General features: G+C 36.8%; 1 protein-coding gene across 2 annotated transcripts in view; it reads right to left on the bottom strand.

Moving 5' to 3' along the window:
• smurf1 (SMAD specific E3 ubiquitin protein ligase 1) overlaps positions 1–14,275 on the bottom strand; it is a 66,488-nt gene that overhangs the window by 21,326 nt on the left and 30,887 nt on the right. For both annotated transcript variants that reach the window (XM_055651049.1, XM_055651048.1), the window contains exons 2-4: positions 4,431–4,469; positions 2,472–2,580; positions 723–856 (exon numbers count right to left, since the gene is read on the bottom strand). In XM_055651049.1, coding sequence (XP_055507024.1) covers positions 723–856; positions 2,472–2,580; positions 4,431–4,469 — 282 coding nt within the window. The remainder of the gene's footprint in view (positions 1–722; positions 857–2,471; positions 2,581–4,430; positions 4,470–14,275) is intronic.

The following is a 14,275-nucleotide window of genomic DNA, read 5'->3' on the forward strand; positions in this document are numbered from 1 at the left end:
ACTTGAGAATCTTAAATATATAACTGAGGTGACACTTTAGCACAATTGAGCATGCTGTGTGTTGGAGACACCATCTCTTAGTTTCGATGTAGTAGATGGGAAAGATACTCTTGAATTTTTTTTTTGAAGAGGAACATTGTTTTAATTTCCTTCCATTGTTTAACTCTTAATACCACAAACAAGTCTTTAATCTTACCATTGCTCAACTGTCTTAGCTGTTCAGAGATTTGTTGCCATTTTTATCCGTGTCACAATAGTGATTGGCTTTTTAATAAATTAATGGGATACTATCCTTTCTTTCAAAGAAAATCACAACGTGGGTCGCATTCATAAAACATTTAGAAGCAAGAGAAAACAAGCATTCTAAGCCAATAAATTTTTAAGGTGGCCTCCTCTTCTCATGATCACAAAGTTAGAAAACTAACATTACTTTGGATCAACTGAATATGTTCTCGCAAATATCAGACTGTTCTGTACTACTAGGTTTGAAAAGTGAACAGGAAGCTGCTGGCTGTACATTTTAGCATGAGGAATGCATTGTATGCTAGCAATGACATATCCTTCAGTAGAATACAAATATGAATCCGACGACGAGAGTAGACAGTGACAAGCAGAGATTCATCCTCGGTTATAGCCGCCTTCCACCATTACAACTGAATAATCAATCCTTCCATAGACATTAGCTTTTCTGCTAAAAGAAAATCAAGAAACAGACTACATACAGCCAGTATCCTTTAGTCTACTGATGGCATTTGATAGCAGCCGAACACAACCCAGGAAGCCAGCTCCCTGTTTCTTATGTATTTTCTTGTGATTCCATATGCTTATAGTAATTGAGTCTGCTTTTCCAATGTACCTGAAATGGAAGAAATTAATCGTTATTAGAAAATAACACGAGAATATCTCCCAAAATCTCCAACTGGGCAATTGATTAACATTTTACAATCTATTTGGTGCTGCGGGAGGAGGTTAAACTAATTTGCCAAGAGAACATGCATAAGGAGAAAACAGTAATGAAATCGGCACAAGCAATCAAGAAGCAAGTTGCTTTAATGAATAAACAGTTTTTCAGAAATAAGAGGGATCAGATTAGGAAAAGGATGTTCGATGTAAGATTCCAGCATCTGCAGTTCCTTGTGTCTATCCTTTTCCTAATCTGATCTCTCGTCACCTATCCATCCAGAGTCCTCCAGAGATTATGCCTGACTTTATTTCAGGTTGATTTTGTTTGAGGATTTATTTTGCCAATCTCAGCTGTTGGACGCTGTTGCGAGTTTAGGAACAAAGTGCTGGAGTAACTCAGCGGGTCAGGCATAATCTCTGGAGGACTCTGGATGGATAGGTGACGTTTTGCGTTGGGACCCTTCTCAGGACTTAGGAACCCTTCTAGGAAAAGAGCAGGTAGACTAAATCGGATTGAAGTACAAGTTTAAAAAAATCAAGATGACCCTGCAAGTCTGCACTGCTCTACACATTGTTTGCCTAATCTCCATTAACCCCCAAATCTTTACTATCCAAGAAATGATCAATTTCAGATTTGAATATAATCAACTGCCAAGTATCCACAGTCTTCTAAAAGAGAATTTAAAAGATTAAGAAATATCTCATCTCAAACCTGTTTATGCATGCTGACTTTCTCACAAACCGACACCCCCACAACTCCTGTGACCTAGTGGTTCATTTTTAAGAGGAAGAAGAGGTGCCATAACGGTAATGGCAGAAAGCCAACATAGGTGGCAGAGAAGAGAATACAAAACATAAGAGCACAAGATTATTCAAAATTGCCCACAATATTCCTGACTTTAAAACCAAGGGAGTAATCCAAACGAGTTGGTTCCCATCTACACTATCGCTTTGCCTTAAATTTCAGGAAGAACATCGTCGTATGACAACTACAAGAGATTCACTAAAATAGTGGCAAAAATGAAGGGTTTTAGTCATGTAGACATTTCAGAGAAAATGGCATTGTTCTTCGGAGAGAGAATACCAAGACCAAATTCCCAATCATGATGGTTTCAGCAAGTAAATAATGAGAAATACCTTCCAATGGCAGAGAGGTCAGCAACCAGAGATTAGAGGATAGTTAAGGTAAATAAATATTGAGGCAGAGATGAAATGAGCAAGAAAGAATTTGCAGGAATAACAATCCAGAAAATATTGAAAGCACGGCAGAAGCAGATACAATAGTAAATTTGAAATAGAACTGGATAAATAACATAAAGAGAAAAGGGGGTAATTAGTTATTTCAAATGCATTGATTGAATGGACACATTGTTCAGGACTTCCAAGTTGAATAAACATTTGCAGAAGTTCCAAATGTACAGATACAAATCATAATTTCCTGAAAATTCAAGAATATGAAATAGTTAAACTGCACTAATTTAGATGTCCTTTAAAGTGTAATGAATTTGTCTCAAAAAATCCATTGAACTTCAGAAATAAAATGGTAGCTCAGATTAAATTATACTCACAAGTCATAGTGTTGGTTCCATTTTGGATCAAGTGTGTTTTTTACTGTGTCTGTCGAATGACATTGCCCGGAGCCATCAACAATAATTTTAGCAAAAGGGTCAGGTAATCCTATGCAAGGCAAAACAAACCTTCATTGATATCTGAACAAATTCCTTTTCAGATTAAAAAAATTATCAGCAATATTTTAAAATATTTCAAACGTTATTCCTGACTGAAATCCATGAAAGATGATCTTGAGAAATAATATGAATTATATTTCAATATCACAAACTCCTAATAAAATATTATAACTGTTATCTCTTAACGCTCAGAGAACTGCAGATGGTGTTTTTTTTAAACAATAAAAAGACAGTGTTAAAGTTAATCAGTGGGCAAGGCAGCAATTCTGAAGAATATGAAGAGTCTGAAGAAGGATCACAATAAAAAATGTTGCCTATCCGTGTTCTATTTGTTTGTTTACTTTAATGTCACATGTACAGAGGTACAGTGAAAAGCTTTTGTTGCATGCTATCCAGTCAGCAGAAAAAACAATTGATTACAATTGAGCCATTCGCAGTGTATAGAGTAACTCAGCGGGACAGGCAGCAACTCACTTTAGAAGAGTCTCGACCCGAAATGCCACGCATTCCCTTTTGTTTGTTCATTTGTTGTTTAGTTTATTGCCATGTGTACCGAGGTACAGTAAAAAGCTTTTGTTGCATGTTTTCCAGTCAACAGAATGGCAATACATGATGACAATCGAGCCATTTACAGATTCTCCACAGATGCTGCCTGACCTGTTGAGTTACTGCAGCGCTGCCTTTTTATACCTCTTAAATACTTAATTGATCAATCAATAGATTTGCTTAAAGTGTTGAAAGGTTTTGAGGTAAATGAAAAGAGAACATTTCCACATGTGGGAAGGTATATCAATGTAGGCCATATTATAAGTAAGAAAGTAAGTCAGAAATCAATTTGGGAACTCAGAAGAAACTTCATTGACATAAACAATAGCCTGACTGTGGGATTTGCTTCCGCAAAGTGGTTGAAACTAACAGTGCATTTAAATGCTAAAATGTATTTAAGGGAAGATTCGACAAGCATGTGAGAGAAAAGGGAATGGTGAACTATGCCTCTGAATTTGGATGAGAAAATAAAGGAGGATGCGTAAATGGAGCATAAATGCCAGCATGACCTGATGAGTCAAATAGCCTTGATCTAGGCAAATATATCTGACACCAGTCATAATACAGCTGAATTGGATGCACCTGACCTCGTTGAGAGGTGTTCTCTGGATTTATCTCAGTTGCTCAGTGATCTTTGAAAGTCATTAGCATCGACACCTGAACAGATCTCTGGGATTGCATTACGAGTATTAAATCCAATATCAAGGAACACTGAAGCCACGCTCGTCAGAAGCCTTTCCCATGGCTGCCACATTAATGTGACATATGAAAGGTGTACATTTTTTCAAAGCCAGCATTGGTGCTGTGCCATTAGATACCAGTAACCATGCAATGCATAAATAATTCAAGAATTATTTTAGCCCCAAAAATCTGTTCTACTACTAAATATGACTGCAACTGATTTTTTCCCTTAATGGTATTTCCTGCACTAACAATTCCTTCAATACCCAAAGAATCTGTCTTGCGTGTACACAGCAATGGAGCCACTATGTTCATCGCAAATAGTATTGATATGGACTTAATTTGATTTGAAACATTAATCTTTAAGCATACTAATCTTAGATAAGAATTTTGCATAAGACCTAAGCAGAATATACCAGATTTGAAACAATGGTTCAATTTGTAAAAGAAAGTAACGATTGACATTTTAATTTACAATACAGAACTGAGTAATAATCTTTCCCCAGCTGTTGGTGGGCGCAAAATTATTATGGCCCTACTGTTTCCAGAATGGAGCAATCAAGCTTCTGTTCCTCAGAAATAAAATTATAGACACCAAAGTTTAATACTTACTGAAGAAATCTTTCTTTGCCAAATTTTTCGCGCACAACACTGAAAAACAAAAAAATTGGATTTAGTTTCATATACTTCCTCGGAACACTCTCCCCTTTCTTAAAACATATGTCTCACAGACACCAACAACTTCACAATCCCTTTCTGATTAATTCATTTTCTATTAATCTGAACAATACATGACGTGGTTGTTATGAACAATATTTAAGTTAACACCAATTTAATTTAGTCATTCTGGACTTGCAGAAAATAATATGGTTCCACAGGAAACTGTACATGTGCTTAAAATTGGAGGTAATCTTATAATATGGGTTTTAATTATTATGGAAGCAGGAGACAGAGAATGGCAATGAGAAGCCTCATCGCTGGCCGGATGTGATCAGAGATTTGTACTGGGGGCTCAGTTTCTCACCATAATAGCTTTGCAAAGAAATCTAGTTGTGTATTTAAGATTCCAGATGTCTTTCGTGTTTTTGGGGTTGGAGCAGACTTAATTTTAATCAGATTTAATTTTAATAGAGAAAAAGCTATTTCAACAATCTTTACTGGTGCAACACAACCGAATGACTGAAATCTGCTCGCACTGCAGAACTGCATTTTACCTCCTGGTGTCACTAACTAACTGCTCAAAGCATTTAAAAATAAGAACTAAAAGGCACAAGGCTTTTAAACTGATATATGCAAATTAAACTGAATATACATTACAAGAATGGGTCACTTCAAAAAATTAAAACAGTAGGGCGATTCATTGTTAAATGCTGCGTAACCAACTAATTCAGAACACTACAAAAAGTAATTGTTTGTTGACGGGAGTGGCATGCACAACATTTACCGATATCAGCTCAAGGCTATATTGCTCTCATTTTAACAATGCTAATCCAAATGCAACATTGTGAATAAATCAGAAAGTCATTTTCCAAGTCCTCAAAACTAGAATCCATAAAATGTAATTACAAAGACACAAGGAACTGCAGATGCTGGAATCTTGATCAAAACACTAAATGCTGGAGGAACTCAGAGGATCAGGTAGAATCTATGAAGAGCACACAGAGTAGACAGCTAACATTTCGGATCAGGATCCTTCGTTGGTCTTAAGAAGTGTCCCAACTCAAAATGTTGTCTCTGCCCATTCCTTCACAAATCAAATTTCGGACTGTGCTACATGTTTTTTTATATACCAACATTTCAAGAAAACTTCATATCAAAGTGGTTTGGTATAGCCTTCAGTCATGAAATGTACTGTGAAAATGTAAATTATTTTGTACGTTTATAAAAATTAAATTCTCAGAGGATTGTATTTTTACTTAAAAGAAAGCCATTAGCAGTCAATAAGTGGAATTTTGGCATTAAAACAGGACATTTTACAAATACATCTGCATGGGATTTCATGCAGTGCTGTAAAACACATATGTAAGCATTAAATAAATACAAAATTTCACAGTTGTGATCTTTACCATCTCTCTCATTTATTACAGAAATAACATATTTACACAGTGCCTTTTATTGGCCTCAGTGCCAAATTGCTTTAAAATTACTTTTTTAATGTTGGGACTATTATTCTATATGAAAGACGATGGCCTAATGTGGACAGTGCACTAATGTGATTATCCTCAAAATAATCTGTCCTAAAGATTAATAATTGCCCTGTAAACTTCTTTGCCTTAAAATAGAGATCCAAAACAGGGCCTTAGTTTAAAAGTTCTCATTTCTGAAAGACATCACCTCCCGTGGAGCCTCACAAGCTCCTCTGCACTGAATAAGCAGTATGCATTGTACTCACTTTTCAGGAGTTATACAAACATAAAGAGTTGTATCTAGGCAACTGAATAGTCACTTCTGCAAGGTCGCTACTATTCAAAGAAATTCGATGCTGGACATCTGAAATAAAAGTAAAGATGACCCTTCTCTACCTGAAACATTAACTCTGTTTCTCTTCCAGCAGATGCAACCTGACCCGCTATGTATTTCCAGAATTTTATGTTTTTAATCAATGATATTCAGCGTGATATTGTAATGGATGAATCCTGTCTGGGTGCCAAAGAATCAGTACTTCTCTGCAGTCAAATCATTTGTTTTTATTGTCTCATTTTTCATGGATTATGGGAAAAATTATGAAATCCAAGATTATGCAGTGGTTATTAATTAAAATAATTATTTTTACACCTTCTATTCTACTTTGAACGCATTTTTGGTTGATAACTTCACACTTGTCAACATTGAAACCCATTCCTTCCCATTCAACCAATAACATTCCTATGTAAATTAATGCATTCAATACATTGCTTTTAAGAACTATCTTCGCATTATTAGCAACTTAGGAAATCTGGCTCTCGATACCATATACCGAGTCATTAATAAATAGTGAATAGTCGAGACGTCAGAGATGTCACTGGTCACATTTGGGGATTTTGAGCACCTGCAGGATGTCACTGGTTATGTCTTACTATTTTGAACATCTGCCAATATCTCCATTTGCCTCCTGCATCTCAGTAATCACCCAATAGATGCCAAGTGTTAACTGTAAATAGCAGCCTCTTACAGAGGAAATCAATACAACAGTAACTTCTTTGTACTGTACTGCAGTCATCCCTTCAAAAAAAATAACTTGAAATTGGCAGTCACAATAATATTAATTCAGCCACTTCCTAATTACCCAAGAACTCAATTCTGAATTGGCTGTGTATACTGCCGATGCAATAATTAGCCAGAGTGGGAATGAATAAGAAATTCCTATGTCAATCAAGTTTAGTGGCCACGTTGCTCTCAGAGATTAACATAGATTTTATTTAGAGAATTTGTATCAAACAAAACGCTGCATATGCAATTATTTTGTCCTGGAGAAATCACATTGTTTTATTGGGAGAGGGTGCTACTACTGCACTTCCTTCACCGTGAAAAACATTTCTCTCCATGTTTCCCTTTTCACCTTTCTAAAGAATTTCTTGGAAATTGAAAGATCAAAATCAGAGTACAGGCATTTGCATTATTCCTATCTTCTACTCTTTTAAAAGTTGCAGAACAAAATCATCTGCTCCACTTTTCCAGTTCAATTATTTTTGTTGTTGCCATTGCTTTTGACACACCCTGGCACACAAATGAACATTAGCTTCAGATGTTCAGATCAAATGGCAGTACACTATAGCAGAGGAGGAAGTGGTCAAGAGAAAGACTCCATAATTCCACAAATAAATATATTGCTGCAAGTGCAATGGTTACAACTAAATACAGAATAGCAGATGTAAAAAAGACTACATAATATTCCACCTCTGTTCAACAATTAAATCAGAGGAATAATGGGCCTGTCTCACTTAAGACGATTTTTCAGGCGACTGCCAGCGACTGTCAAGTTGCCGGCAGTCGCCTGAAAAACCAGCAACTGGAACGGCGACTGTGAGAATGGAACGCACACACACACACAAGTCGCCAGCATTCGCCTGAAAGCCCGACAACTGTCAGAGTGGAACACACACACACACACACACACACCGCTTCCTTCACCAGCCAGTTATGCAGGCAGGGGACAGGGCACGCGGGTGGAGCGCTGTCCAAGTGATATTCACACGGTGCAAAGCCAAGGTGATACAGACACACACCGCGATGAACAGGAAGGTTGGCACTGTAATTAAGATGGTGAAAGCACATTGTACGATAAGTCCTTTAAAAGAGGGGGGAGAAGGAGGGAGAAAGAGTGGAGACAACTTTTAAGAAGCCAGAGATTCACGGCTGTGAAACTCGGCGGACATTAACATTACCGTCGGTTATCCTTGGTTCTGAAAACTACTGCTTACGTTTTTTTTCCCCAATGAGCCAATGAAATTCACCGGTCAGCACCAACTACAACCTACAAGAACCTACGAGAACCTTCGACCTCCTGGCAACCCACTAGGACCTCCTGGCGACCCACCTATGGCACGAGAATTTTCGCTACTCTCCTTGGCGGCTTCATTCTGGTCGCCACTAATTTTTTTCAATGTTGAAAATGGAGATATTGGCAGATGTTCCCATAATGAGGCCGTGACTAGTTCCCAGAATGTGGGAACTCTTCACGACCATGAAGGCGACTCCCCAGCAACCATCTGCGAACATGTGGCAACCGCAGAGTCTCCTGTAGTCGCCTGAAAAGTCGCCTAAGTGGGACAGGCCCATTAAACTCATAATGGCCCTGGTGTGATCGAGGAATACCAGCAGCAGTACCAGTAGAAATGTTAGCACTTTAGGCAATAGCACGAATCTGAGAGTTCATAACTGGAGCCATGTTAAGATAAGTAAGGATTAATGAAACCGTACCACAATCATAAACTGTAAACTCTAACTCTAACTTGGACTGATAGTCCGAAATAATTAAGTCAGAGCCTTTTTTGAAAAAGCAGTTGATTTGAAAATGAAGGTGGGTTTCATGGATAAAATAAACCCATGAAGTCATGAGGAGAGACAAGAGAAACCCGAATGGAGTGGGGAGGTTGCTGGAGAATATTGGACTTTGTGAGCCAGGTACAGTAAGTAGGGAGGCAGGAAACACAGCTGTGAAGATGTTTTCAATCTTAATGTCTCAGAGGAATAGAAATAAGTGGTTGGCAAAAAAAGCCCAGTCATCACCATTCTCTTAAAATAATCGTGGAGATATAAAAAGTTATGATGCAAGTCCTTAAGAATGATGATTTAGGCATAACTGACAAACAGTTAGTTTGACATGTTTACGTTTGCATCTCAGAATCAGGATAGAATCAGGAAGAAATTTTCAAAGTGAGGACAGCTGATGGTTAATTTAACTTTGTGACGATGGAAGCACGGCCAAACTCAAAAGGGCAAGAGTAATTCAAACTAGCATTTAAGGTTAAGCGTAATCACTTTTATTTGTCACATTAAGTTAATATATGTTAATAATCAATGGTTATCAATACCGAGACAGATTTTGGCAACATTATCCAATTTTAGTGTTGAGTAGACAGACTGGATAGCAATGAGGTTTGTCATGAACATACTCCTAGAATGTACCCTGCTGAGGATTAGCATCTATTCCACAAGACTGAAGAGTATTAAGCTTCCTTCTGAATTAGACTGTTACTTTATTCTCCACTACAAAAATCAGCATTTCTGCTGCGTACGTACATGAAGTTTCTGACGAAAATATGTTAAATAAGTTAATAATTTCTCACTCTGTAATATACGTTTAATGCAAACAGTCGATTGCACAAATATGCTTCCTATTTGTTAACAGTCAGAAGCAGCTTAGGTCCAGACTACACTTCAGATACCTCTGCATTTTAAAATGTAACCTTTGCCTTAGCCTTTCATCCCAGTATTCCTCTCAGCTGCCATGTCCATTTTCTTTTCTGCATCGCCTTAAATGTGTTAAATTCCCTTTTTATCTCCTGAACAAGCAAGATTTTATGTAACATCCATATCCTTACATAACTACTGGATGCCATTATTTTGAACTTAGTTTATGCTTTCACATCTGCCTTCATTAAAATTCCAATGCATAAATAAGAGCTTAAACAGAATTTAAAATTAAATTGCCAGTTAAGAAATTACCTTTTCTGACCAAATTGGTGTTCAATGCTTCTATTTAAATATTCATCTGATTACTCGTGTCCAGGCTGAACAATCCTAAACTGAATGCACTTTATGCATTTGGTGTAGTTTATTTGTTACAAATATTGTCTTTATAGTTTTTTAATAGTTCTTTGTATTCTGTCATCTCCTTTGAAATAAATGTATTAAGTTCGACAATTAAATCTACAGACAAGACTAAATACGGGTATTGGCTGAATTTGATTATATGAAGGCCATGAACAGCTGGTTAAAAGGATGGCTTGTGGATAAATGGAAGGGCCAGATACTATGATTTGATCCAAGAAATTGGGGAAAGCCGTGTAGCTTAATTGTAGCTGTAGCCATTAGGGGCTTCTTTGTCTACAGCATCATATGATATCAACCACAGTCTCACACAGAAAAAATAGTGAAGCAGACAGAAAGAGAAAAAAGAAAGATGCAGTAAAGAGAATTAACGAGGGAGAATCCAGATCGGAGACATGAAAAATGTAATACAAAACATAGAGACAAAAGGATCACCTAATTCTCCAAACTTCTATGTGCAAAATGACATGTCATTCATCAAAATTAAACTGGCGTTCTGAGACAAGAGCAACAAAGAGAGAATTATCCCTGGATACTTTAAAATGATGAATAAAAAGACATTGGGCAAGAAGCAAGAAATTAATTTAACGACCAGCATCCAAAGCCAATTTCAAAAATTTGGTTGCAAAATGTGAACTGATGAAAACACAAGGCAAAATTAGTTAGGAAACCTCAGTAAGCAGATACAAATCAGTGACCAAAAGCAAAACAAAACCAATGTGACTGAAGAAGGGTTTCGGCCCGAAACGTTGCCTATTTCCTTCGCTCCATAGATGCTGCTGCACCCGCTGAGTTTCTCCAGCTTTTTTGTGTAACCTGACAAAAGATTAACATCTGTACCACATGCTGTGGACATCCAAATGTTTCTCCAACTCCTCTGACAATCTTACTGGAAGCAGTGAAAGTTGAGGGAGCACAAGGACATCTTCTGTGGACATTTCAAAATGAAGACAATGTGAGTGAAAGTCGACACTACACTGGAGATTAACTGGTTTGGAACATGTATACGGGAAAGATTAAAATGTAACATCAAGATGTCAAACATTGAAGTTTGCTTTTATTTGCACTTTCTCCTCAACTACCAGGTTCACAGTGGGAAACTTGTGGAACTGAGCTCGACAAAGCAGCCCAAACTTAAGTGTTCTGTGGGTTACATTTTGTTATAGAAAAAGTACTAAATAATGCTCACAAGAATACAGTCCAAAACAATTAGTTTGCATTTATTTTCAAACTGATGTTAAATATATAGATAATTAAAAAATTGAAACGATTACATTTTCCAATTAAAGCTGCAAACTATATTTGAGCGTCAAATTTAGACCACCAGGGAAATAATTACAATGACCTTTATTATAAGCTGCAGCCAGACGTTACCATAGAAATAATATTCCAAAGCAATAATACAGGCTCTATTTTGAAATGGAGCGAATGGCATTAAAAAAAAAAAATAAGAGCAGGAAATGCTATTCCAGCCCCTCGAACCTGCATGAATAGAATCAAGGATGATATGTCACCTGAAACAACTATTTTCTTGCTTTGAATTTTTCTTTGAATGCAATCAACGGTCCTCTCAGGTGCACAATACCAAAGATGAGTTTTTAAAAAACTGATTTCAGCCCTACATAGCTTAGTTCTTAATTTGCCATTCTGTTTCACAGATGTACCACAGTGAATCTAGCCTCACTTCAACAATGGAATCCCAAGTTCAAGTTGGAGAAACCTTCTGTATATGTCATTGTCTAGGTAAACAGACTTCCCATGTGGCCTAGGATGCATATTTCAGTTGGCTGAACAGCTCTACCTTGTCTCGCTCAGAAAAGGTAAGTGGGAGAACAGGACTGATGGGCAGCATAGACCCAATAGCCTCCTCCTGTATCATAAGAAATGACAAATCCATGATAGAAATTTGGCAGAAACTTTTTACAGGTATTTGCCATCTGCCAACATCCCAATGCAACATCACATATTTAAATCTATGCCAATATTCAGTTGTTCCCACCAATGCACCCACAATTACCCCCCACCTCACAGAAGCTGTCTTGCTTACCAAGTTCCACACTTTGAGGGCTTTTATACTGAAAGAACACTTTCAAATATCATATTGATATACATTTGACCTTCAAAATTAAAATTATTTAATAAGTGCTGGTCAATTATTAAGACATAACAATAACATAACCAGTTCACCATAATGGAAAGTAAACTTTTTAGGTAATACACAGCTTTTAATGGACAAGCACAATTAAGTCAAGATATTTTGCCTTTTTCTATGTGCATTTATGTGTATAGTGCATTTATATACGCACTGGTTTTGTAACACAGGTAAGATAATAGTGTAGGCAATGGAACTTTTGAGGTACAGGAAATGCAAAATAATTTTATGCTGAGATTCATAAATATCAATAGCTTTTAACTTGCACGTAAACTGGCGGATGTTAATTTGTGTTTATTGTGTGTTTTGTTGTTTATTATTACATGTATGGCTGCAGGCAATGACATTTCGTTCAGACCGAATGACAAATAAAGGATCTAAGTCTAAGTCTAAGTTAATGGTTAGAGGAAAGTCTTAAGCAGAATGATTTCCAGAACAGGAGGTGTAGCCAAATGGGACAGCATTAAAAGCTGAACATACAAGAGAACATGTGCAGAGGACAACTAAGTAAAGGCAAGTGTGAACCGTTTCAATTTAGTTTATTGTCACATGTACCAAGGTATAGTGAAAAGCGTTTGTTGTGTGCTATCCAGTCAGCAGAATGTTTACAGAGTACTATGTTTACATATCTGTTGTGCTGCTGCAAGTAAGAATTTCATTGTTCCATTTCGGAACATATGACAACAAAACACTTTTGATGACTCTCTTGACTCTTGAACTTATCTAAAGCAAAATCAAGGAGCACAGAGACTGAAAAATTGAAGGCTTTTAAAACAGATGCTTTCTTAAAATTGCTTGTAGGTGAATATTAAAAGTCACAATCTCAGCTACTTGTGTTGCTGAATACTTAAGCAATTACACCAGAAGTTTTACACTGGCGGGGAAAGCAAAGGGTCCAAAATCATATGCAGCTGGTGGGATAGTACATGATATCATATACAGCTGGTGGTATAGTACAGTGTGTCCTGCTTCAGTCCATGGTGAACGATACCTACCCACATTGGCAACTTAATGCCGGAAATCAGATCCTGATCAACAAGACCCTTCTTACTGAAAACCAAAGTATCACTCCCAGAAAGGTTTAAGCAGAGTGCTGGGACTTGTCCAGGCCCAGCAGCCATCAAAAGGCATTGAATGTATGTGAATATCTCAACATTCACATTTTGAAAAATATCTCAAAGGTGTTAAATCAAACAATTTACCGAAGAATTCAAATATAAACAACTGAAAACGTGATTAGAAACACTAACGCTACCAAGTTAGTAAAGGTGACAGCAAGGCAGGAGAATGGGGTTAGTAGGGAGAGATAGATCAGCCATGATTGAATGGCAGAGCAGACCTGATGGGCCAAATGGCCTAACTATGCTCCTATCACTTATGACCTTTTGGATGATTATGTGTTTACTTAATTATCTCACTTTGGGCTATTTCTCAGCATTGAATAAATATTGCAGTTTAATCTACAAGAAGTCTAACTTGATAAAGACTCTGCCCCATAATTCCCCAGCTTCTCAACATCACATGCACAAGTGACAAAAATATTTTGGGTAAAATAAAGTACCTCAAATTTTAACCTTCCATTTGATATTCTAGTCAAGTTTAAATCCAGCCAGTGTTATTCAACAAGCAAATGAATAACAATGCTATCCACTACATCAGTTTTCTTCAGAAATGGCCACATTATCAACTCGGATATTTGCAACTTACACCAAACCTAACAAGTATTTACTTTTAACACCAATCCTATCTGTTTTATGTCAGAAATAAATGTTTTTAAATTCCAACTTAGAACAATCCAAAAATATACATCAAATATTTAAATGAAACACTTCAATAACTTAACAATCCAACTTTAAAACAGTGTCTTAATTACAGCAAGACAAGACAATGCAAACTCACTATGTATATATGACTACGATTTATACTTTCTTGTAAGGCAAAGCTGGAAAATTTAGATTCCAATTTTTTAACATCATACATTACTGCTGGATCGGATGTGTTGCTGAATGATATTTAATTGTTAAATATTTGTTGCACTGATCAAGAACAGAGG

This window comes from Leucoraja erinacea, chromosome 20 (assembly GCF_028641065.1).
Source record: "Leucoraja erinacea ecotype New England chromosome 20, Leri_hhj_1, whole genome shotgun sequence".
In the NCBI taxonomy this organism is placed as follows: domain Eukaryota; kingdom Metazoa; phylum Chordata; class Chondrichthyes; order Rajiformes; family Rajidae; genus Leucoraja; species Leucoraja erinaceus.